Genomic DNA, 26,903 nt, shown 5'->3' with positions numbered 1-26,903 from the left:
GACCTGCCGCAGTATAATGACAGCGGCTGGTCGGCAAGCTGTTAACTAGTAATTGCACGGTCATGCAACACTGTACCCAAGCTAAATTGATATAATTTTTTTCACACTGATAGAGATTTCTTTTGGTGGTATTTGATAATCACTGGGTTTTTTATTTTTTGCGCTATAAATGAAAAAAGACCAAAGATTTTGAAAGAAAAATATTTTTTATTTCTCCTTTAAAACCCATCCACTAAAATAAAAAAAACAAAAAACAAAAACAAATGTCTTCATACATTTTGGCCAAAGTGTATTCTGCTACATCCAGCAAACAGTCAAAGATTTTTTTTTTGGAGGGGGGGAGGGGGGGGAATTTCCACAATTCAAATAAAAACTTGGTTAAAAGGTTAACTGGATTCTTCCCAGAAGGGTCCTTAATTGTTCTTTCATGATAAAAATAGGGACAATCGACTCTTTTGGGGCACTGATGTAATGGCTCTATGTGCTCTGTTATGTACTAAGCAATAAGTACAGAAACACAGGAAATAAATACATCATGACTTATGCGGTTAGCGTAGAATTTGAGGCACTGCCAGTGAATGAACTGGGAAAGGCCTGTGAGTTCAGAGAAGGGAGAAACATTTGGCAGATTTAGATACAGCAAATAAGAGCAAATAGTAAGATGAAAGCATTTGGTAAAGAACAGGAATGACAAGCCATCTGGTGAAAGGGAGTGAAACGCTTCTACTAGCCCATCTTCCTCAATTGCTCCCACATCACAGATAGGCCAATTCGGTTTCCTTTGGTGTCGGCATTAGTAACATAGCAGCAGGGATTTCCAGTCGCTGATTTTGGGGGTGAGGGTGCACCCTGATCACATGACGATGTGTAAAATATTCAAATATATACAGCAATAGCCTGGTTAACTTACCCCACAGTCCCTGTTCTCTGTTGCTTACATGCACTGGTCACTTTGGAGTGAAAGGAGTCTCTGGTGTGAAGACATGCCTCTTTCTTGAAACACTAGAAAAAAGTAAATGCACAATTTTCAGAATATTAATTATTGAATGTATACTGGTGGTGACATTTGTCCAGTTTTCTGTCCATTAACGGCGGAAAGCTTGCCTTAACCTAATGCCGTGTACACGGGGCCGGACTTTGACAGCAGATCGGATCCGTCGGACATTTCCATGTGTGGGCCTCATTGGACCTTTGCCGTCGAAAAATTAGACGGACTTTAGATTAAGAACATGTTTCAAATCTTTCCAACGGACTTGAGTCCGATCAAAAAATCAGTTTGTCTGTATGCTAGTCCGACGGATGAAAACTGACGGTAGGGCAGCTATTGGCTACTGGCTCTGAACTTTCTTATTCTAGTCTGGTCATACGTCATCACGTTCGAATCTGTGTTCGAATCGTTCGAATCTGGTGTGATTGGGTGGGGCCAAGTCCGTTCAGACAGTCGGTCGGGAAGACCGTCGGACCTAGTCTGCCGGAAAGTCCGGTCGTGTGTATGTCTACAGGCACTGGGACATCCACATTTCATTAGAATTTTTTCCCCCAAGGCACAGAACTTAGCCGATCGCTAACCATCGAGTCTGTTGACATCATTTTCCCACAGGAATGGGATTCTCATTCACTCCCTAGTTATCTCTCACCTTAACAATTGCAACGCTCTCCTCTGTTGGTCTACCTCAGCACAGGCTATCCCCCCCGTAGTCTATCATGAATGCTGCTGCCAGACTCCTCCACCCTCACCAACCACTCAGTGTCGTCACCCCCTCTCTTCCCATCACTTCTACTTGCCCAACAAATAAAATTAAAAATACTAACAACATACTACAAAGCCATCCACTACTCTGCCCAGAGTTACATTACTAACCTTGTCTCAAAATATCACCCAAATACTCCTCTTTGTTCCTCTCTAGGTCTCCTGCTCTTTAGCTTCCTCATTGTCTTCTTCTATGCCCCCAGGACCTCTCCAGAGCCACTCCCATACTGTGGAACTCCCTTCCCCAATCCCCTGCTATATCCTACTTTGTCTTGTCTACTTTCAGGGAATCCCTGAAAATCCAGCTCTACCTAAAAAGTCTTTTTTTACCTCCTCCATTAAAACTCATCACCCAAAATTATTACTTTTTGTATCATGTGCCCCATTCTTTTAGATGGTAAGCTCTCAAACCAGGCCATCTTAAGTCTCTTTAACCAAAAGTTCAGTTCCACTTTGACAATTCTTAACTAAGGTCAGTGGTCACATATTTCATTTGCTGTGCAGATATGAAAATAATTCTTTGTTTAGACTGGGTTCACATATATGCGAATTGGATGCATTTTTAAAAGTGGTTTACAACCACTTTTTGCTACAGGTAAGCCTATAATTAGGCTTTCCTGTAGCTACACTGGATATCTCCTAAACCTGCACGGTTTAGGGTATATCCCCTGTATTTGCCACGTCATCAGCACATGCGCACTGAAGCAATTGCACGTATGTGCCGTTACTTCAGATAGACTGTGCCGTTACCGGCAGCTACCGCGTGCATGTGGCTCCGGCCAATCACAGTGCCGGAGCCTGCTTTACCCGGAAGTAACTCTGGGAGCGATGTCGGCCGCCAGAGCTTTGTACGAGTTCACCTGCGAGGGCTTCGATCTCAGGTAAGTAATTCATAATTAGCTGGAATGCTATGCATACCAGCTCATTATGCCTTTGTCTTGCAGGTTTTTTTCCTTTTTTAAGGATTTACAACCAATTTAACCGCATCCAATTTGCATAACATGTGAATGTGACCGGCCTTCAATGGAGCCGGTTCACAAATGTCCGGGGTGGGTTGCCACAGTGCGGTTTTGAAAAGGGTCCTGTGCGGTTTTGGATCTGGTTCAGGTGTGAATTCAGGGAAAAATGTGCCGGGAATCGAACCTAAACCGGTTAACAGCTAGGGTTGGTGAAACCAGAAGATTGAACTACGGGTTTAACCCCACCCCCCCAACTGTCCACCTGAACCTGAGCATGCAGCCACTGAAGTCTGTACACGTAGGCAAATATTAATCAGCATGTCTATGGGCTGCGCTGCAACCGGTTGCAATGCACATGATTGTAGTGCGGCAGGGTTGCCAACCTCCCGCAGCATTTTTTACTGACAAAACATGGAAAATTTACTGGCAGAGCACATTTTTTACTGGCAACCTCAGGAATTACAGAATTCCTATAGAAAACTGACACAGTGAATATCTGAACAGTATAAAGATAATATGGAAACACGGACTATACCGATAAAGTCATTTCCTTGATTTACACGTAAAAAGTCAACATGGCATGAAATGATTAGCCTCCCGATATTTACTGGCAGTAGTAAAAAAAGAAAAAAGAAAATATCACATTTTTACAAACGTTCAGTAAATTTAATGGTGGTTGGCAAACCTGGAGTGCAGTAGTGGGGCATTTACAGGGTTAAGTCAGGCAGGGAAGAGGCAACACAACACCTCTTCATCACCAGTCAAATGCCCTCTGAAGAGCAATCCATCCTTTAGATAGCACTACACATGTGAATGAGCCCAAAGTATCTTCTTCCTTTCATATTTACTAGTCCTTTGATTTGTATATTACATCCAAATAAAAGCAAAGGCGCTGATAAAACTGTTTCAGCCTTGGAAAAATGTTAATTTCCATAGTTTTATTTGGCTTCTATAACAAGGAGGCTGTTGATGCTCTCTAGAAGTGCTGCGCTCAGTTTGTGTTGTTTCTGCTGCAGGCACGAGCTCCATCCAGGCAACAGCTGAGAAAATGAGAGCTTACTTCCTGTCTGGCACCATCACCCTCTTCTGTCGTCTTGCTCATTCTCCTTGCATAGACAACAAGGCCTGAGGCCACATCTACAACACTGAGACCACACAGGGCGAGAGCTCTTGGTGGTTTACCAAGAGGAGGGTGTAATTTTACATGCTGTTTGTACAAAGTAGAATGTGCTGGAAATAAGAGTTATATATATATATATATATTTTTTTTTTTAAGCAGTTTTGGCTGTTCATACAGAGTTCCACAAATAAAAATATGTTTATATAACTGTGCAGCATATAACAAATAACATTTGGACAGATTTTTTCTTTACTTATGTTTTAATCCCTGTTGCTATGTGGTCCCTTCTAACCTTCCCCTTCCTCACCGCAGCGCCTGACGTCACTTCCCAGTAGTCAGTGGGCACCGCTGAGGGCTAGAATTGGGTTATTTCAAAATGGGAAGTGATGTGGTAAACTTCTCACGTTGTCCTCACAACGGGGCGGGAACCTCCGATGACACCTCTCGTTGTGATGGCAACGTGAAGTTTGCGGCACTGCAAGCCCTCCTACTGCAAATGCGTGAGAATGGGTGGTGCATGCTGGTCACTCAGCTGCACCGTATCCTGGAAAATTATGCTTGCGGGCTTCACATGCCCACGAGCAATATGGGCACTGCCAGGACAGGAAAATATAAGACCCCTTTTCACACTGGGGCGCTTTGCAGGCACAACAGCTCTAAAAATAGTGCCTGCAAAGTGCCTTGAAAGAGCGGCTGCTGTGTCTACATTGTGAAAGCCCTGAGTGCTTTCCCACTGGAGCGGTGCGCTGGCAGGATGCTAAAAAAATCCCTGCTAGCAGCATCTTTGGAGCGGTGAAGGAGCGGTGTATACACCGCTCCTGTCCATTGAAATCAATGGGGCAGCGAGGCTATACCGCCGGCACGCTAGCGGGGGGGTAGAAGCGCCCTGCTAGCGGCCGAATAGCGGCGCGAAATTGGCGGTAAATCTTTTGTTATGGAGAACCCAGACACCAGATCATCATGTGAGCTGATTAAAAAAGTGGGGAGACTTTTTTTTTTTTTTTTTTTAATATATATATTAGTATGCATTATCAAAACATCACTGCTGTTAATGCTGTGCTGTTCCACAGTAAAGCTGGCTGTACATTATACAATTTATTTATATATATAAATTGTATAATGTATGGACAGCTTTACTGTGGAACCGCACAGCATTAACAGCAGTGATGTTTTGATAAAATATATATCTATTTCCTGCGCACATTTACTCACATTAGCACGTTTCTTCTGCCTAAAAACTCCTCTCTAAATGGGCAAGTGATACTATTTTTTTCTGCCGCTAAATGCTCCTCCCTCCAAAGCCTGTGTACATGGACTCATAACCTAACATGGAGGGGCATGCAGAGGCAGAATAAAAAAAATAAAAATAAAAAAAGTCAAACGCGTTTTTTAGCTGCAGTGTGCATGAGGCCTAATTGTACCGTTACCCACAGAAAGGCCTTGAGAACCAAAGCAGCGGTTTACTGTACAGTATATTTGGTTATCTGGTGTATTATTCGGTGTTGCTATTGAAATGTCTTCTGAGTGACGCTCTGCTAGAGATGTGCATGCATGGGTAGGGAAAAAAGCTGGGTGCTCACACGTGAGTTTCTGGGAGCTGCAAATCTAATGCACAGAGGGGAGGGCAGTGAAATGAGCAGCTGAAAAAGTAAGGATTCTTCTTCTTCAAAAAAAAAAAAACATAATACTTAGGTTTGTTTTTTGTAAAAATGTGAATTATCCCTTTAAAAAGTACAGTAGTAAAGGTAGGATGAAATGCGTTGACACCAAGAGGGAACGCCCCTCAGGGTCTCTGTTCCTCACACCAGCCAAGACCAGTTTGAGAAACCCACCAGTGACACTGATCCCATGTCTGCTGGCTTACTGATGCTGCTGCCTGCATAGAACGCTGTTACAAATATCTCTACAGAGGCTGTGACGACCCAGAGGTGGTGAGATCTTTGAAAATTCAAAAACACCATCAACAGCTTACTGCACATATCACTTCTACATGCAGGAACTACACTATTCAGGGCTCAGGGTCATATCAGCTGCACTTATATATACTGGCAATATTGCATTACAGGTAGGTAATCCCTGAAGACATGAGGACGTCCTATATTTGCAGTAGAGCAGGTTGGGCCCAGCCAACAGCATAGAGTACCTTCCATCTTTAACTATCCCAGACTGGATTTCTTGTGAGTTACCAGTGCATTAAAAAGGACTTTTTACAGCAATAGGAAGATCCAAGTCACCTCTGACATGCATGCACTTTACTAACATGCACAGGATTCATCTATCATATAGCAGACTACCGCATCGGCTGCCCATGCATGGATACATAATAGAGAGAGCATTATTTCAGATTACATTGATATCATACATGGTGTGCAATATAGGTTACACCAGCTTGGCATTGAGGCCCTGTGACTAGCCATCCCATCATGGTTATACTTTTTAGTGGTGCTCCAGTGAGTCACATATGTCTGACCAGGTCCCAGTTCTGGGAGGGGAACGGGGGGCGGGGTTTGGGATTGGGCGTTTTTGTTTTCCAGGGGAGTTTCCAGGGGGGGGAATAGGGGAGCGGGGGGGGGGGGGGGGGGGAATTTAGGAGGTGATGGGAGTGCATAATGTTTTTATATTTTCTATATGAATAAATAAATTGCAGTAAATTAGTAGCCATAAGTAGGTGTCATTTCCTGTTTTTTTGGCATATTTAGTGAAGTCAGTAGTAAAGCTGGCCAGTCGCTAGTAAACTTCGTTTTCCAAAATTTTCCATGAAAATCTGGTTCAATTTTCTAATCTTTAGTCGAATCAAATCAATATTTATTTTCAACCACACTGATGACAAAAGTCAGAGGAACAGGATGGAAAAAAAATAAACGCAATCACAACGCCAGAGCCTGTGATACGTGGAAATAAATCTGGGAGCGATGTCACTGGCCGGAGCAGTGTGCGGTGACCACAGCAGGGGCTTTGATCTAAGGTGAGTATTTCATAATGTGCTAGTATGCCATGCATACTAGCTCATTATGCCTTTGTCTTGCAGGTTTTTTTTTTCCTCGTGGGTTTGCAACCACTTTAAATTACTGTCTGTAAATATTGCATTAATCCTAGAAATGATTCATCTTTTTTTTCCTAATACGCCAATATGTTGCAGTCTGGCACATACTTCTATCCTCGCTGTAAACCCAACTGTCTGCAAAAAGTCTAAAAAATGCCTCTGGGACAAACCAGACATGTCTAATACAGTGACTCATTAGGGTAGAGATTCATTATAATTGCAGATTGTTTGCTTGTACACAGTGTGATGGGGGAGGGAATAGGCAGCGGCAGAGCACAGTAGATGTTCATACACAGTGTATGCTCTTTGTAAATACTATATTATATATATATATATATATATATATATATATATATATATATATATATATATATATATATATATATATAATATATAATGTTACAGCAAGGATATTTTCATTCAGAAGAATGTATGAATAATATTTATTTATACAAAAGGAAAAGCATGTCCGACTGGCACCTGCCTCAGCCTCTCATGCCTAGTACACAAAAATCAGAAAATCGGATGAAAAATACCGCTTTCAAAGCAATCATATGATGATCTGATTGTTAGTACACTGCTTTCGAGAGCTGATCACTACAGTTCATGCAAAATTATCCGAAGGGACAAACACCAAAAGGTATGATCTTCGTTTATTCAGTACAGTATGTGTCTGAAAAAATAAAAATCAGAAGACCAAGACCCTGCATGATCGGAAACAAAAGAATACATTACGTTACAATACAACACATTACATAACTTCCCAAGTTGTATTCTGTCCTACGAGAATTTTCGTAACTTTAGTAACCACTCCATTTTTGATATGAGAATAGTATGCAAAAAAACAAAACAATCGACGATTCGTCCGATATTTTCATCCTTTGTATGAGGCTTAACTGTGCCGCTGAGCATGAACCAGTTGCTCCAGCCCCCTCCACAGCCCGGCGCTCCAGCGAGCACTGAAGGGGCAGAGCGAAAAGTCTGTGACTGACAGTCGCCAGCTCTCTGCTGACTGAAGACCAAGAACTCAGCGATCAGTGTTCTTTGATCGCTCAGTTCCTGTAAAGGCATCGGGGGACAGATGCAGCATAAGATCAATGCTGCATCCACATAGGTAAATATGAGTGTTTCATTTTTTTAAAATCCTGCACTTCTCTTTTAGGCTTCGTTCACACCTGAGCGTATTGTTTTCAGGCAGAAAGTCGCACGATTTTTACCCCAATATTTGCTGCGATTTTGTGCAGGTCAAAAGGCCACCAATGTAAAAGAATGAAAAACACCTGTAACCTGCCAAAAAAGAAGCTCCTGATTTTTATTGAGCAATGGCGTTTTGCTTTAGGCAACAGAACTCTCAGATGTGAACAGGGGCCATTGAAATGAATGGGATTGGTCTTGTTGGGCGTTTTTAGAGCTGAGGCTTAGAACAGAAAAACGCCCAGGTGTGAATAGAGCCTTAAAGGAGAAAAAAAAAAAAAAAAAAGGATAAGAGTATCAGATGAATGTTCGTCCAGTTTTTTTTTGCATTCTAGTCTCATATCCAAAATTAAGAGATTACTCAATTTACATAAATTCTCGTACCGCAATATACAACTTCGGAAGTGGTAGCGGTGTAATGTGTTGTATTGTAATGTATTCTTTCATTTCCGAGCATACATGGTCTTGGTCTTTTTTTTTTTTTCAGACAAATGCTGTACTGATTAAATGAAAATCATATATTCTGGTATTGTACAAGAAAAATGTTCACGTTTGTCCCTTCAGATAATTTTGCATGAACTGTCGTGATCAGCTCTGTACTATCTGCTCTGTATTATTGTACCATCACTTCAAAGGTGGTATTTTTCATCCAATTTTCTGATTGTGTGTACTAGGGTTAACATAAAAAGAATCTAAGCAGGTGATGTGCGCTGATGAGGCTGCAATGATGGGCACTGATGAGGAGGCACTAATATGCAGCACTGATGGGCACTGGTAGGTGGCACTGATAGGCACTGCTAGGCAGCACTTATGGGCAATGATAGGTGGCACGGATGGGCAGCACTGATGGGCACTGAAAGGCAGCACAGATTGGCCTCCCTGATGGGCACAAATTGGCATCACTGAATGCACAGAGTGGCTTCACCGATGGGCACTGTTGGGGCTACATTGTAATCAGGGCACTGATGATCAGTGAGACTGCGCCCCAGAACGAGAGCCACCCTGCTCCGCTGTCAATTGTCTATAAAGCAGATGTGAGGCAGTTAAAGAATATGTTACCTGGGCATATCATATTCCTAATATGTGTCTGTTGTACTATGTAGTTGTGTTAAAAAGTACCCTATTCTCTTTGTATTGTTTCCTTTGTGTGAATTTCCTGGTGATCCTGGCATCCCATTTCAAACTGACCATGCTAAGCACAAAATCACATCCATCCCAGCATGGTCAGCTTTCTCTCGGTCCTGGGAACTCAGCCTGCCTGTCCTCCAATGATCAGACTTAAGCTGACACACCCTCCTGCACATCCATTCACCGGGAAGACCAGTGTAGTGCTGTTTCTCCAAAGCTTGCTCTCTAAGCTCTTTATGCAGTCAAGAACAGAGATTATGGGATCACTTATCATATTTTTTTCCTCTTTTTTATAAGTGATCCCATAATCTCTGTTCTTGACTGCATAAAGAGGATATAGATATAGATATAGAGAGAGATACACACATACACATGCAAAAAGTAACATTGAATGGCAATGTAAGCTTGACATGCATTTCTAGCATGCTTTGTATATACACACACACACACACACACACACACACACACACACAAAATCATGTGATTTAACCGCATTCACACGCTGCTATAGTGTGTATGCAGCCAACAGTGTTCAGCACACATTTTTCAGCCAGGCTCCTTTGATTATTCAACTGGAGGATGATGGGCATTGAAAAGGGCCACCTACTGAGCACATTTCAGCTGATTCATCAGGAAGCAGCTGATATTTAATCCATCTATGTCCAGATTTACTTCCCATATTGTGCACAGAGACAGAGGGGTCAATAGTGTGGGACCCCAATTATCATCATGTCACAATTTCATCATTATCCTGTCTTACCTGAGGCAGCTCTGCCACGATCCGGTCTCGCCGCACTGGAGGAAGCACGCTCATCGCCAACTGTGGTCAAATTTCCAGCTTTATGTTTAAATCCTTCATGACAGAACAAAAATAAATAAATGGTGATCAATTGTTAATATGGAAAGAAAAGAATTGCATACCATTTACAAATCGATACATTTTACATGTACCAATGAAAAGACTTTCTAAAGGTAGATCAGGACACAAACTCAAAAGATACAATCAAAGTCAAATTGTGCCACTGTCCAGGTAATTCAGACTTATTGGGTCTGATTTACTTAAATGAAGTAAACAAATATCCAGTAATAAAAGAGAAATTTAGAAAATATGATTGTTTCCAAGTCACGTCCCCTCACTTCACACTTTAGTAAATAAAGTATTTTATGTTACAATGTGCAGCAAATGGCTGTATGGACATAAAAGGAGAACACTAGATGACGGCAGCCAGGGCATCGATCTGACAGATGGGGAAACATTTGACAATGTCTACATTGAGGCTGCTGATTAGATAATCCATAGTGCAGGGACTTGTGGAACTCTGGAGATCTCAAACAATAAAAACCTTTACAAACATATTATACTTACCTACCCTGTGCAATGGTTTTGCATAGTGCAGCTCCAATCCTCCTCTTCCCAGGTTCCCCAACACCACTTCTGGCTCCCCCCTCGAGTACCCCCATAGCAATCCGTTTGCTGTTGGTGCCCTCATGCGTATGCGCTCCTAAGCTGGCTCTATAATAAGATAAGAAGACCCCTTTCACACTGCAGTGTTTTGCACGCGCTATAGCGTTAAAAATAGCGCCTGCAAAACGCCCAAAAACAGCTCCTCAATGCACTCCAGTGTGAAAGCCCGAGGGTTAAACCTGAGGTTAAAACCGCCCCACTAGTGGCCGAACAGCGGTGCTAAAATGACGGTAAAGCGGTGCTAAAAATGGCGCCGCTTTACCACTAAAGCCCGAGGCGGCTCGATGTGAAAGGGGTCTTAGCCCTTGTACACACGGTCGGAGAATCCGTCGGAATGTGTCCTATCGGACCGTGTTGTCGGATAATCCGACTGTGTGTGGTATGAATCGGACTGATTCCGTCGGAATATCCGTCGGACCCAATTTTCCAACATGTTGGAAATATTTCCCGACCAACTGGTTCGATCGGACATACTCCGATCATGTGTAGAGAATTTTGATCGGACCAAGTGCCACGCATGCTCAGATCAAATTCCTACATCAAAGCTATTGGCTACTAGTCTGAACGTAGTCCCATCGTAACGAAATTATGTCATCACGTTCTGAATGATCGGATTTTTCGACAACTTGGCCCGACCGTGTGTATGCAACAGTTTCGGACAAGATCCGACTAACAAAATCCGAAGGATTTGGTTGTCAAAATCTCCGACCGTGTGTACAGGGGCTTAGACAAACAAGGGTTGATTTACTTAACCTCCCTGGCGGTACGATTATTTCGGATTTTAGGTGCTAAAAGCGGTACCATTATTTTGCATGAAAATTTGGCGTTTTATATTGTAGTCCTGTAATTCATATTATTACTCTCTTAAATCTGTCCAAACCAGAGTCTAGCAGACATCCCGGGTATGATAAAGTTTGAAAAATGAAATCATAAATTATAATATAATAAATAACTATAAATAATTGTACCAAATAATAATATAACAATAATAAAAATTATTCAATAATGTAAGCAAATCAAAAACACTGAAATTTGCTCAGTTGCAGAATTGTCACTGTCATTACTTTTCAGTATTTGATGACGGATCTCCCCACAAATCGCTATCACTCAATTCTGCGAGTGATTCCAATTTATTATCGCTGTTTTCTAGCTGGTCTAAAACCATTTTTGATGTAAAGTGACAGTTTGGTTGCTATGGACAATCTCCAGTTTCCAGGCAGAAAGAACAGTTTTTATAATATAAAACTGCATGCAGGACACTGGACAGACCACTAGGGACAAAGGGGATGTGAAATATTTACATACAGCAATGTAATCTGTAAGATTACATTATACTGTATGTATACTGTGTGTTTCACTTTTTGAATTTGGCGCCGATCTCCGTCCCCGTGCGTCGCAACGCTCGCAGGGAACGGAGATCGGGTCCGTGATAGATCGAGCGAGACGCAGCTCGCTCGTACAGCGGGGAGACAGCGCTGGATCTGAGGGAGAAGGTAAGTAAACATCCTCCTGGATCCAGCGATGCAGTCCCGAGTCTGGCTCGGGGTTACCGCTTTTGGTATAAAAATTCCACCCCGAGCCAGACTCGGGAATACCGTCCGGGGGGTTAAACTGGAGAGGGTAAAATCTGTGCAGTTCTGCATAGAAAACAGCTTCCTTTTTCATAAATTTTTTTGGTCAAAGCTTAATTGAACAAGCTTTCTATGCAGAGCTGCACCAGATTTTGCTCATCAACCCAAGAGTGGCTGTCAATCACTGGCTTTGATTGACAGCAGCCTATGCTTGCTGCTGCGTCTGAGCCAATGAGAAGGGAGAGAGCTGAGAGAGCCTCCACTCTTGTGCACATCACTGGATAGAGATTGGGCTCAGGAATCCATAGCTCCCAACTATCCCTGATTTCAAGGGACAGTCCCTGATTTTGAACAACGTCCCTCTGTCCCTCTTTCCCCCTCATTTGTCCCTCTTTTAGTCTGATCTTTATAGTTGTATATAAAAAGCACTTTTTAATCTTTCAAAAAGTGTCTCCCAGTGCTAAACCTTTCATCCAATTTCTAAATTGCTGTATTTGCAGATGTTAAAAAAGCACTTATGGGTTTAACAAAAAAAAAAAAAAGTTTGTATCATTTTCCTTCAAGAGGGTGTGGCAGGGGGTGTGTCCAATATCTACATACTTTTGCTAATAGGCACCTCTTGTTCCCATCTCAAAAAGTTTGAAGGTTTGGGTATGTGTTTGGGGGGGGGGGGGGGGGCTGCAGTGGAAGCTGCATGCAGAAGGTTACTTACCTTTGCAACCACTTTAAAGCAGAATTTCACCCAAAAGGGGAGGTTTTGGTCTTCTTCCTTCCCTCCTGTTCTGCCATTTGGAACTATTATGTTTTTTTGTTTTGTGGGGGGGGGGGGGGGGGGAGCAGGTAGTTAGTTTTGACAGCAATACCAGCAGTATGTGGTTGAAACGGCAGAAACTGTGTGTTGTAAACTGTCTCCATGTGTCAGTGACGATCGCGGCAGCCCGGTGGTGATCGTGACTGCCGAGCACTCGCATCAGCTCCGGGGGCGAGCAGCGGGCATGCACGCCCCTAGTGGCCACATGGCGAAGTGACCTTACATAACGTCGTTTTGCCCAGCCGTGCCATTCTGCCGCAGTACAACTGCGGCGGCTGGTCGGCAAGTGGTTAAGATGTCTACTTTTATATATCTATATAAAAGACAGGAGGTTGGTGTGTATGGAGGGGATTGAGTAAATTTCTTTCATTCAACCAGCAGGTTAACCGAAAGAAAACGACTTATCTTTGGCCAACTTTACCTTGTAAGTGTTGTATGCGCATAAACGCCATAACACACATTCAATGAGCTGGATGTTGCTGCCTCCTTCTGGAAACAAATGGGCAGTCCTGGCCAAAGGAAACAAATGGGCAACTGTGACTATACTCCAGTAACAAATGGGATATACATTGGCAATTAAATGCAAAGACAGCCCAGTCTGCCTCCCTCCATTTCCTTTATCTCTACTGCACCACCCCCCCCCCCCCCCCCCATCCCACATGCTGTCTTCAGCACAAGTGTGAATCCAGTGTGCTAATTGGAGGGCCAGCTAGTAGGCCAGAGCGGACTCCCAGTGACCTTGAGTTCAGGTAATTATTGTTTTGTGAGAGGTCTCAATGCTGCTCTATAAAAACCTATCTCCAGAAAAAAAAAAACAGTATTTTTAATTTTGTATACACTGGTGAAGGATTAGAATCCCTGTATTACTATTGTCTAGGTCTCAACTGGAGAGATTTCCCCTCAATTCCTGTCCCAGTGACATGGGGCCACAGGGACAGGAAACCATGGCAAACTTCTCAATGGAGTCACAGCCAGCAACCAAATTCTTTTAATTTCAGTAAGACCCATGTCACACTGAGGCACTTTACAGGTGCTACAGCGATAAAAATAGCGCCTGCATAGCGCCTGTAAAAAGCCGCTCCCGTCTCTCCTGTGTGGAAGCACGAGTGCTTTCACACTGGAGCGGTGCGCTTGCAAGACCTTTAAAAAAACTCCTGCAAGCGGCATCATTAGAGCGGTGAAGGAGCGGTGCATACACCGCTCCTGCCCATTGAACTGAATGGGCAAAGTGCCGCTGCAGCAGGTCATTTTAACCCCTTTTCGCCCGCCAGCGGGTGTTAAAACTACCCCGCTAGCAGCAGAATAGCGCCGCTAAAATGACGGTAAAATGGCGCTAAAAATACCGCTGCTTTACCGCCGATACCCACATTGCCTCAGTGTGAAAGGGCTCTTAATGTTACACGCTATGTCAGGATTTTTTTACTGCCTTTGACATTGCTTCCCTCATTTCGTGTCCTGATGTCAGAGAAAGTAAGGGAAAATCTCAGCATGGTCACGGACAACATTAACCACTTAACCTCGGGAAGATTTACCCCCTCATGACCAGTCCATTTTTTGCAATGCGCCACTGTGTTCTTTTAACTGACAATAGCACGGTCATGCAATGCTGTACCCATATAAGATTTATGTAATTATTTCCAAAAGTAGAGCTTTCTTTTAGTGGTATTTGATCACTGCTGCGTTTTTTATTTTTTGTGCTATAAACAAAAAAAGACTGACAATTAAAAAAAAAAAAAAAAAAAACAATATTTTTTTACTTTCTGCCAGAGTGGATTTGATTTAAATCAAGTCTATTTAAATCACAATTTAAATCACTGGTAAAAAGGCTTGATTTAAATCATAATTTTTAAAGAGCAACTGTCACCTCTGTCCCGCAGTGACTCCTCCTCTGACCTGCTGTTGACTCACCGACAGTCCCATTCACTTTAATGGGATGGCTGGAGATGTGGCAGTGACACAAAAAGGTGAGGGACGTGGTGGCAGCAGGTGAGTGGATGCCCGCTAACAGGCGATGCCATGATGAATCTGAAAACGACAGGTGCTCTTTAAATGTAAGGACTCATTTTTGCTGGTAGCTGGAATCTTTAATATTTTTAAACAAATGAAGGTTTCCTATTTAGAATAATAAGCTGTCAGGTTATTAAATATTGCCAAACGGGGTCTCTTTAACGGCCCGCTGCCATGTGGCTCCTCAAGGGAGGAATAAAGCACTTTGAGCTATGTTAAGAAAGTTCACAAGGTCTATAAGCTGCTTGGAAGGTTTCACTTTCCTTTTTACTGCTTGCCCTTCCTCCTCACACTTAGAGCATGGTACAGATGCATTCATTTTCAATCATACAGTTTGTAGTGTACATAGATTTGCAAAACAATGGGATAAGAGGAATATGTGCCCCCACACACCCACACGGGCGACAAATCCATACTGTTTCCTTTATAATTAATTATATATTGCAATCTGTCAAAAGGAAGAGATTACTTCTGACAACAACTTACAATTTATTTTATTACTATTCTTTTCTACTCTGGTGTAGCCCTCTACCCCATTCCTTCTAGTACCGCATTTACTATCCCAAACTTCGGTTAACCTCTCAATACAGAATCCCCCGGTGCTAGTGACAATGGGGCTAAACGTGGGTCCAATATCCATAGTTTCCATAATTTGGTCAAGTTATTGGTTACCCCCCCCCCAGGAATATTCCTGAACTTTGTTTTATCTCATGGTTACTGCGCAATTGGTTGAATGCATCAATGCAGTGCATGTTAGCTCAGCTTGCAAACATTGGATTCATTGAATGAGTTTACCAAAAAAACAAAAAAGTTACACTTTTGTTTTATAATCCCATCATTGTAATAACAAACAACAAACCTCCCAACTTTTTGAGATGGGAAAAAAGGACACCTATCAGCAAAAGTATGCAGGCATAGGGCACACCCCTTGCCACGCCCCCTAAAGGAGAATTGTAGAAAAAAAACAAGATTGGTTAAACCCACAAGTGCTTTTTTACCACTACGATTCCTTTATATTGGCTTTTGGAATTTACAAATGCAGCAATTTAGAGATCAGATGAAAGGTTTAGCACTGGAAAACACTTTTTGATAGATAAAAAGTGCATTTTATATACAACTATATAGATCAGACCAAAATGAGGGATAAATGAGGAATGAGGGACAGAGAGACATTGCTCCAAATCAGGGACAGTTGGGAGCAATGAAACAATAGTAATGTTTGACAATCCAATAGAAGCTTACTTGAAAAATCTCCTTTCATTTTGTAAGCAAGGCCTGTCTGCTGGCCATCTCTTTCCACAACTTCCTGGATTCCCTCTATGCTTTGCAGCTTCTCCTCTGCTGTTTACTTTCCATTTCTAAGGACTACATATCCCATGGTACCTTGCTACATGCAAGCAGTGATTCCTGTACTGACTCCGCCTCCTGAAACTCCCCCTCTCAGCACCTCTGTAGATCAGAAGGCAGGCTCTGGGAAATGTGTGACACAGCAGTGCCTACTCACAGGAGCATAGTGAATATGTGGCACAGAATTCAAGGAAGAAAATGTGTTGGGATCTTCACTATGTTTACAAACTTCAAGAGTCTTCGGAATAATTTAGGCTAGATATGACTGAAATTTAGACTCCATTTACACTTGTGCGATTTGCCATGCAACTTTGGACAAAGTCGCATGACAAATTGCACCCCATTTTTTTCAAAGGTACCCGTTCAAATCGGTGCAACTTTAAAGAGGAGGGCCGGTTATACAAAAAAAAAAAGTCAGCAGCTGCAAACACTGCAGCTGCTGACTTAATCAACACACTCACCTGTCCAGGGTGCCCGCGATGTCGGCCGCCCGAGGCCGACCCGTCCCTCGGCTCTCGGGTCCCGGTGCTGCCATTCCTTGTAAGGGAAACAGGCAGTGGAGTCTTACGGCTTCACTGCCCGTTTCCTACTGCGCATGCGCGAGTCCCGCACCGCTTTCTGAATGGGATGCGCTGTGTTCTGGAACACACAGTTCCCAGAACACAGCGCGACTCATTACCCAGAAGACGCCGCGACGAAGACAGAAGACAGAAGATCTCCGCGGAGGAGGAAGAGGAAGATTAGGAGAAAGTGCCTAGCAACAGGCATTTCTGGTAAGTAAAAAAAAAAAAAATTTTCATTTTTTTTTTTTTTATATTTTTTTTTAATTTTTAATATTTTTTTTGTTTTCAGGGTGGCCCTCCACTTTAAGTCACAGTGAGTTTGAAAAGGTGCCTGAACTACTTTGGTGCAATTTTTTTTACGTGACGTTTATCCATAGAATGTAAGTGGATCAAAATCGCACCAAAAGTCCCATCAAAGTCACGCTGGAAATCACGCCACTTTTGAGACACACTAATGCCAATGGTGGAGCTTAAAGTGTTTCTAAACCCACAACAGTAAAATCAGTCCGTATATGCAGTAAAGCATGCTTGTTATACTCACTGTGGAACCTAAGGGGTTAATCCTCTGCATTGTGTATAAAGGCAGTTTGAGCTGAACTTCTCCAATCCTCCCCTTCTTCCACTGCCCCCAATCCATCTCCTGATAGAACAGAGACTTGGAGGCACTCTGCACATGCTCAGTTTGGCATGTATTGCTAGGGAGGGCGCATGGGATCGGCACTGCGCCAATCAGCACTGTCCAGACTGCAGGTCAGGGGCCCTGCAGCCTCATAGGACAGTCAGAGGAGAATGAAAACTCCTCCTACAAGCTTTAATCAGACACTGATGTGAAAAGGTATTTAGCAGTTTATATTTACTAAAACAATTTTATTTCCATGTTCTGTGTACTGTGGGAGACCAGATATAGCGAATGCAGGGTCCTGGGTTTAGTAACACTTTAAATGTGGAAATGAAAAAGTACCAGTTACTTACCGGTAACTGTCTTTCTGGGAAATCTTCCAGGACGGCACACCTGAGAGATGAGAGGCTCCCCCCCACAGGAAACACAATCAATCGACAGCCGTCCCAAGTCCCCACCCTTCCCCCTGATCCCCAGTTTGTAGAGAAGTAACTCCTGAACCAGGTTCACAAGGGAAATCATTCCTCATAGGTACTCACCTTCTAGTGTTCTAGAATTTTCCCTCCTCCAACGGGCGGGAAGTAGGCCTGCCGTCCTGGAAGATTTCCCAGAAAGACAGTTACCGGTAAGTAACTGGTACTTTTCTCAAGTCATCTTCCAGGACGGCACACCTGAGAGGATAAACAAGTACCTCAGGCCTACCTTAGGGTGGGGCCACTGCAAAACCCTCTTGGCGAACCTTGGCTCTGCAGTGAGCTTTACCTCCACTCCATACGCTCATATGCTTGATGAAGGCATCTTAGCTGGATCATGCGGCTGATCTGCAGGTCTGCTCCACAGATGTTCCTGCCTTTTCCGCTTCAGATGCAGTATCTAGGTGAAATGGGCTCTTAAAAATGGAATCAGAAAACATGTTAAACTTGTAGGTTAGCAATGTTGCCTATCTCACACATCTAACAACCATGGCCTATTATGCCTGTAGGTGCTACTTAGAACCACTAAAAAGATAAATAAGAGACCTGTGTAAGACAAGGACACTACATTAATCAATAAGAGGGCCTGTCTTAACACTATCCTGTTGAGGGAAATAAAACTGCTTCCTTTTTATCTTTATGTCAGCAAAAGACTAAAGGGAAGCCTACTTAAGGGAAATAGATTAACAGAAGCTTGAACCCTGGGTTTAAGGCACGCCCAATCTATGTCCTTACTTACGCCTGAGAGCCTTCTTCAGGAGATTAAAGTCCCTAGCAGGAGTAGACTACCCATATTGCTATGTCTAGTTTTGCTAAAAGGGCAAAATGAAGGCCATGCACCGAGCCAAAACCTATTCGATCGGGTATACATCTTTATACTTCATCCTCAGGCCCTAATACTCCTCTGAACAGAACTCTCCAAGTTCTTACTAAACAGGGCGATTCATTATCCCCTTCCTCCAGTGTCCCATAACCCTACAGGGCTTCAACCCTAGGAAATGGTTCTGGCATCCCTGAATGCAAGTGGTCAAGGTTTTCTGACATGTGGCAGCTGCAGCCCGAACTCCTGGCCCCTCCATGGAAAAGAAGGCTGAAATACAAAAAGGTGATACATGCATTATTAATATCACAAATAAAATGATCATAGATTGTGGGCACGGCACAATAGATTTAGACAGAAAGGACACAAGCATAGACAACAATGTTGTGTGCCTGAGTGTGACTAGCTAAACCAATATATCAAATATGGGAAGAGACCCAAATCTGAACCTCAACGTAGACAAACAGTCCTCATAGTCTGGTTTTCTGATGTGCTGCCAAGACGTAAAAACATTAAGACTCAAGCAAACCCTAAATGCTGCGCATTTCTTTAGTGCAGCTAGCTAGGTCATAACTGATATATAAATACGGAAAGGACAGGAACCCCCTTTACTGTTGTGCTTTACCTATGTACAGCAAAACAAGGCTATAAAGACAGAAAGACCCAAACTTCTATGTTGTGTATTTCTGACAAACCACCACAGTTATAAGATTAATATGAACACCAACTCCCATGTTGTGCATTTTTGCTATGCCACAGGGAAAAATATGGAACACAAGACAATCCTTTCTGTCATGCACTTCTGTAGTGTAGTTCAGATAGAACCAACACTGAGAAAGGACACAAGCAACCTGCAGCATTGTGTTTTTCTGAAACAGAAAGCACCAACAAGCTTCAATCTTGAGTATTTCTGCTGTGCAACAACATAAAAGCAGACACTGAGGAAAAAGACAGACAGCCTTTACAGCTGCAATCTTTCTGGTCTGCTGCAAAATAAAACTAACGCCATGATGAGTATTCCTGCTGTGTAGCAAAACCTCAATCAGAAGGGACAGATAAGTTTAGGGTTCCCACACCCGTGCGACCCAACCTGCGACTTGGGACTGCAAGACGCATGAGAAGTCATATACTATGGCTTCCAATGGGTACCATTTGTTTCTGTGCGACACCAGCAGTCCCTGATTCCTGGATCCACAGACCTCAAGATTACACAGGTCCCAGGGAAAAAAACAAATAGCAATTTTCAGGTCGAACAAGTAAGGGGTCCCCAATGCTGTGACTCCCTGGAGGATTGCGGCCAACAAACCCCTGCTGTGTATCCCTAAGATGCAGAAAGGTAGATCCATGAGAAACACTGCTTAGCCTGATATACAAACGATAAGGCAGTAAATATAGGACATACAGGACACAAACATTCAATCTTTGTGTATGTCTGATGTGTAGTAATAGGCCAATACTGAGCAGAGAGGCCACCATCCTCAATGTGTCTCAGCTGAGCAGCAAAAACAAAATCAGAAAAAGACAAGCAACCTTCACTGCTGTGTCCTTTCTGATATGCAGCCAATAAGGCAGTATATGCAAGACATAAAAGGACAGACAACCTTCAATCTTGTATATGTCTGATGTGCAACAATATAACAATTCTGAATAGAGATAGCACATCCATATTGAAGCGATTTGGCCTTGCGACTCAACATGTCAAATCGCATGGCTAAAATCAGCACAACACCACTTTGTGGTGCTACATGGATTACCAAAGGCAGTATATGTACTACACCTGGCAGGGGTTCAATTTGTATTTCTACTATGTAGCCCAACAAATTCGAACCATCAATTTTCACTGCTGCCTTTCTGATAAGGCAGTAATACAGGACACAAAACCTCACAGACCTTAATGCTGTATAAATCTGATGTGCAACAATAAAACACTATGAATAGAAATAGCACATCCATATTGAAATGATTTGTCATGCGACTCAACATGTCAAATCGCATGTTTAAACTCGGCAGCCATTGCTGTTAATAGCACTGTCTGAATCAGCACAACGCCACTCAAATCAGGACCATCAGACTTCACTGCTGCCTTTCTGATAAGTAACCAACAAGGCAGTAAAACAGGACACAAAGCCCCACAGACAGACCTCAATCTTGTGTATGTCTGATGTGCAGCAATATAACCATTATGAGCAGAGATGTCACCAGACTCAATGATGTGCATTTCTGCTGTGCAACACAAAACCAGAAAGTACAGACCACCTTCACTGTTGTATTTTTCTGATCTGTAGCCAAACAAAGCAGTACCTTTAGTATATAAAGGACATCAAACAAGCTTCAGTGCAGTGCATTTCTGATGTACAGCAATATAGCCCTTATAAGCAGAGATGTCACAAATCTCAATGTGTATTTCTGCTGTGCCACAAAAACATCCCAGCAAGCACAAACCTTCACTACTGAGGTCTACTGGTGTGCAGCCAATGAGGAGTCATGGTCTATCCCTTTATGAAATAACCAACAGGCAATTTATTTCATAGGCATAGCCTGGGCTGTAGATACTAAACCTTCACCACCAGAGAAGGAACAGATCCTAAAATGGTTGGACACCCTACTATTAGTAGTAGTTGTTGTCCTACCTTACCTCCATAGACTGAGCAAACGCTAGCCAGCACATATCCAGGTGGTGCTGATTAGCAACTAAAGTCTCAATGAGCCCAGCCCTAGAGACCAATTTAAGACCTCTCTAGAAGAGGTGGTTACCAGTTTAGCCTGGGAGGTAAATAGCTATTTGCAGGCTTCAAACAATCAATTATGTAGCTCTTGCATAGGTTTGCACAGAAAATCCTCAATTAAAAGGATGTAGGGAGCGATCTATGGTGAATCGCCTTTAGATCTGCCACTGAGTGGATTGTAGCCCAAACCAATAAAAAAGTTTCTTCTTACCTCCTACACTATAATATAAACACAGTGTAAAGGTGGAGTGGGAGGTTGGAGCTTATGAAAGTTAACTATAGCAGGCAACCCCCAAAAGGAGGATCTGTGACAAGGGAACCCCTACTGTGCCACACAGTAGCTTGGTCTCTGCCCATCCTTGAATGTTAGGTCAGCTTTTAAACATTGTGAAGCAACTTCAGATTCCTAGCAGCTGGGCTAATAGGGCCGGTAACCTAGTGCACCTGCTGACCAGGGGAGCTTCTGAATCCACCAACCACTGCCCAATTAATAACCTGTTCAGTGGTATACCTGGCCTGTAAGTAACTTTGTATCTACCAGGTCCCCTCTGTACGCTATATTCATCCCTACTAAATGTACCACAACTGGGCATGTAGGGAGAGGCTGGCAACCTACTGCTGCGATAACCACAGTGTCTCTGCTGTAAGAGGGAGCTGTGGCTGGTGGTTTTAGCAGTGGCGTCTGCGCTATTTGTATCCCGACCCCAAGTTCTGCACTGCACCAGTCAGTATATACACGGGGAAGGGGGAGCAATGGCCTACCTACCTCTCTCATCTGAGGTGGTTTAGGCACACTCGTTCCTCTGCACCACCTGTCCACCATACAGCTTCTCTGATGTAAGAGGGGCTGCAGCTGTTTTTAGCAGAAGCTTAAGGGCTATTTGAATCCAGACCCCAGGTGAGATCTCAAATGCCCAGAAACCCTCTGGCTGGAATTGGGGATTTTGCAGCTAATTTCCCACGGCAAAAGGAAAGTAAAGTACTCACCGTTGTCGTCTTCCTCTTTTTGCCACAGCCAGCGGGCTTGCTTTTCCATCCTTATGGTCCACACGCAAGGAGGATAGCCGCCAAAGTGCTCCCCCCCCCCCCAACTGCTGTCCCCATAGGGAGGTGCTAGGTTAGGCTGTGTCCTGCACTGTACCAGTCAGTCAGTCTATATACATGGGGGGGGGGGCAATGCCTTCCATTCCTCATTCCCATCTTCATATCTGAGGTGGTTAAGGCAGACATCCACCGTAGTAAACTGGTGCCTCCTCGCTCTAGAGAAAGGAGGATGTGGGCGCCTGCTCCTACTGACTCTCAGCCTTCCCTCCTGGGTAAGAACGCCGCTGCCATTTTCCCGAAGTTTGAAAATGACGCGGGTGCTTGTTGCCACGCCCTCTCCGGCAGCCCACGCGAGCTACCGGGGACCCAGGAGTCGGGGACAAGATCCCCCTGGAAAGAACCAATGGCCAGCACCCCCGTCTGAACAGCCACCTGTACAGGTAAGGAGGGGGAGACAGGATAATGGCCCCTGAAGTTCTGGGTACACCACTGTACCCAGGGTCCTTCAGCTCTCAGGGGGGCTCTTCCAATTTCTGCTGCCCGCCCTGAGGAAAAGATAGGGGAACCCCCCAGGAAGGACAAGAATATCCTACCAGACCCAGAGGCTTCCCAGGCTTGTGGTCCGGCTCCCAGGGGGAGACCACCAGCCCCAGGCTTCGGGTCATTTGGAAAAAAACAAACAGTTTCGCTGTGTAGGGAGAAACACAATCAAAAACTGGGGATCAGGGGGAAGGGTGGGGACTTGGGACGGCTGTCGATTGATTGTGTTTCCTGTGGGGGGGAGCCTCTCATCTCTCAGGTGTGCCGTCCTGGAAGATGACTTGAGAAATATGATTTTACATCTTGATGAAAGATTAAGCTTAAAGTGTTAGTTCACCATCCCCGGTCTCTACTGTATGTATCTAGGGTTGCCACCTCATCCCTTTAAAACTAACACATATTAATTACACAGGCTCTCTGGCTGGTTAAGGTAGTAATTAAACTCACTTGGTGTCTTATCAGCATTAAAGAGGGATTCCACCTACAAAAAAAATATTAAAAGCCAGCAGCTATAAATACTACAGCTGCTGAGTTTTAATAAATGGACACTCACCTGTCCCAGGTTCCAGCGATGCCGGCAGCCGAGGCCAATCGATCGCTCGGCTCTCGGCTGCTGCCACCACCATTCTAGGTGAGGGAATCAGGAAGTGAAACGAATCGGCTTCACTTCCCGGTTCCCTACTGCGCATGCGCAAGTCGTGAGGCGTGAGACCCGTGTGTGTCCCAGCAGACAGCGCGGCAGGACAGGAAATGGCGTAGACTCCCACGGGAGTCTATGCCCGGAAGTGGGTGTAAATACCTGTCTTTGACAGGTATCTCCACCCCCCTCCCCCCTGAAAGGTGCCAATTGTGACACCGGAGGGGGGGAGGGTTCCGATCAGTGGAAGTTCCACTTTAGGGTGGAACCCCGCTTTAAATTAGAATCAGAATGTGTGTAATTACTATATGTTCGGGTTTAACCACTTGCTGCCCGCCATATAGCAAAATGACAGCAGCAAAGTGGTTTCGATATCCTGGCATATGTCATATGACGTTACCAGGATATCAAGCTGCTCAGTACCATCCCTTAGTGTATATCAGTGCCGCCTATCAGTGACCACCCGTGCCACCTATGTGTACCCATCAGTGCCACCTTATCAGTGCCCTTCAGTGCTGCCCCATCAGTGAAGGAGAAAACTTACTTATTTACAAAGTTTTGTAACAGAAACAAAGAAAAAAAACATTTTTTTCAAAAAATTTTGTCTTTTTTTTTTTTTTTATTTAGCAGAAAATAAAAATCCCAGATGTGATCAAACACCACCAAAAGAAAGCTCTATTTGTGGGAACAAAATGATAAAAATTTTAGTTTTGGTACAGTGTAGCATGGCAGCGCAATTGTCATTCAAAGTGCGACAGCGCTGCTGAAAGCTGGTCAGGGCAGGAAGGTGTATAAGTGTACTAAAGTGGTTCACCTCCTCTCCATGCAGTGCTTCCGGGATGGACCAAAGCGATTCACTGTGATGCCGCTGTCCCATTAGAATTGACCTGGTCTGTCCTGGAAGAGTTGCATGGAGGTAAGTACAGCGGGGGGCGGGGAGTAGGGATGAGCGCCGGCATGTTTGCATACTCCACATGCAGAGCCCGCCAGGAAGTCGGCGCAGTGCTGCGCTAATCACAGGCAGTGAGACATTGCCCGATCTCTGCAGACACGCATTGGGGCAATGTCTCACTGCCTGTGATTAGCGCAGCGCTGCTCCAACTTCCTGGCAGGCTCTGCACGTGGAGTAAGGATGAGCTCAGGCTTGTTCGCATGGTCCACATGCAGAGCCCGCCAGGAAGTCGGCGCAGCGCTGCGTTATCACAGGCAGTGAGACATTGCCCCGATGCGTGGCTGCAGAGATCGGGCAATGTCTCCCTGCCTGCGATTAGAGCAGCAATGCGCCGACTTCCTGGCGGGCTCTGCATGTGGAGTATGCGAACACGCCAGAGCTCATCCCTAACATGGAGTATGTGAACACGCCGGAGCTCATCCTTAGTGGGGAGGCTGTACAGAGTTAGTTCACCTAGAGGAACTAAGACGCTGAACGCCTGTCCTGTTAGCTTCCACAACACATGGACCTGAACGGCTTTCCAAGCAATCTTTTATTAACCCACTAAGGAAAGACAAAGTCAGGGTCTCCACCTAAAATAGGGAAGAGACACACAGAAATCCCATTTATTCCACCCTCTGCAGAGAAAGCTTCCTAACCCTTCCTTACCTCACCCAGCAAACAGTATAATCCCAATGTCAGCCGGAGAGCCAGATCATCCCAGAACAATGCAGGACAAAGCCGCAGAGGGGTGAAGTGTGCGGAGTGGTGGCAGTAATATGAGAGCAGGAAATTCCAGGAGATCTGAGCACATGGAGCACAGGCAACATCACATCATTACTCTGCACAGGCATGGCAACAACAGCTTGGAGCAACACAAGCAACAGCACTTCCATGACAGTGTGCACAGCAACTGAAAATCAATCCAGGAGAACAGAGACATGGACTGGCAGTGTGCATGATCTGCTCTGTGTAATATTGTAGGGAGAGGAAACTTCACTCTACATTTATTACATGTCATGTCTGCAGACTGGAGGATCAGAATGATCCAGACACCATCTGTAGTGCCAGGCTGATCAGAGGGCAGGCAGATGGGGATCAGACTTACCTGATGAGGAGGGATCCCAGCGATCAGAGGTTGGGATCACACAGCTGCTTCTCATTAATCCTGGATTCCTCCCCTGTGATGACTCTGCTCCTCTCTGAGGTCTGTGCTGGGGTTTTGGAAGGACTAAGAAACCCCAGAGAAGCTGCTGAGAAGTTCCATGCTGGGAGGAGAGATGGAGGAGGTGAGAAGGATGGAGATCAGCCCTCTCCCCTCCCCCTTCTCATCCATCCCTCTATAGACCTGTTACTTCTCACATTCAGCCTACCACTGACTTCTATGGAGACTGCAACACAAAGCAGAACTGCTCAGCTCTGATCCTAAAGGGGGCTTCTGACTTTATATCACCTTCACTGATGAACCATGCAAATCACATCAGACACATAATACAGCTTCCTCTTTTTTTCCTTTATTTCTCACACACCTTTTTCTTCCTTTATCACTTTCTTTTTTATTTTATTAGTTTATTAAGCAATGTCTAACCACTTCCATGCCAATCCTGGCATTCCTCTCCTACATGTAAAATGTTAATTTTTTTTCTAGAAAATTGCTTAGAATCCCCAAACATTGTGTGTATATATATATATATATATATATATATATATATATATATATATATATATATATATATTTTTTTTTTTTTTTTTAACTATTGCCAACTGGACTCTTTCACCCCCCTTCCTGCCCAGATTTCAGCGCTCTCACACTTTGAATGACAATTGCGCAGCCATGCAATGCTGTACCCAAATTAATGTTTTATCATTTTATTTTTTTACTCAGATAGATCTTTCTTTTGGTGGAATTTAATCACCTCTGGGTTTTACTATTTTTTTCCACTAAAAACCAAAAAGACCGAAAATGTTGAAAAAAAAAAAGTTTTTCCTAGTTCCTGTTATAAAATTTTGTAAATAAGTAATTTTTCTCCTTCACTGATGTGCACTGATGAGGTGGCACTAAAGGGCACTGATGAGGAGGCACTAATATGCAGCACTGATAGGTGGCACTTATGGGCACTGATAGTCAGCATGGATAGGTGGCACTGATGAGCAG

At 43.9% G+C, this 26,903-nt stretch overlaps 1 protein-coding gene across 3 annotated transcripts in view; it reads right to left on the bottom strand.

Annotated features, from left to right (window-relative positions):
* The window catches only part of RAB34 (RAB34, member RAS oncogene family), a 61,300-nt gene extending 35,172 nt beyond the window's left edge, over positions 1 to 26,128 (bottom strand). For 2 of the 3 annotated variants that reach the window (XM_077480408.1, XM_077480410.1), the window contains exons 1-3: positions 25,857 to 26,128; positions 9,955 to 10,047; positions 911 to 1,002 (exon numbers count right to left, since the gene is read on the bottom strand). In XM_077480408.1, the coding sequence (XP_077336534.1) occupies positions 911 to 1,002; positions 9,955 to 10,008 (146 nt within the window). In that variant the 5' untranslated portion in view covers positions 10,009 to 10,047; positions 25,857 to 26,128. Of the gene's footprint in view, positions 1 to 910; positions 1,003 to 9,954; positions 10,048 to 25,417; positions 25,551 to 25,856 lie in introns of those variants that run through there. The other variant, XM_077480409.1, reaches the window with a different exon arrangement.
* Positions 26,129 to 26,903: the final 775 nt, after the last annotated feature.

This window comes from Lithobates pipiens, unplaced genomic scaffold (assembly GCF_037356315.1).
Source record: "Lithobates pipiens isolate NorthernLeopardFrog02 unplaced genomic scaffold, aLitPip1_a1.2 Scaffold_16, whole genome shotgun sequence".
NCBI classification, from domain to species: Eukaryota; Metazoa; Chordata; class Amphibia; order Anura; family Ranidae; genus Lithobates; species Lithobates pipiens.
This window is presented reverse-complemented; position numbering and strand designations above follow the sequence as displayed.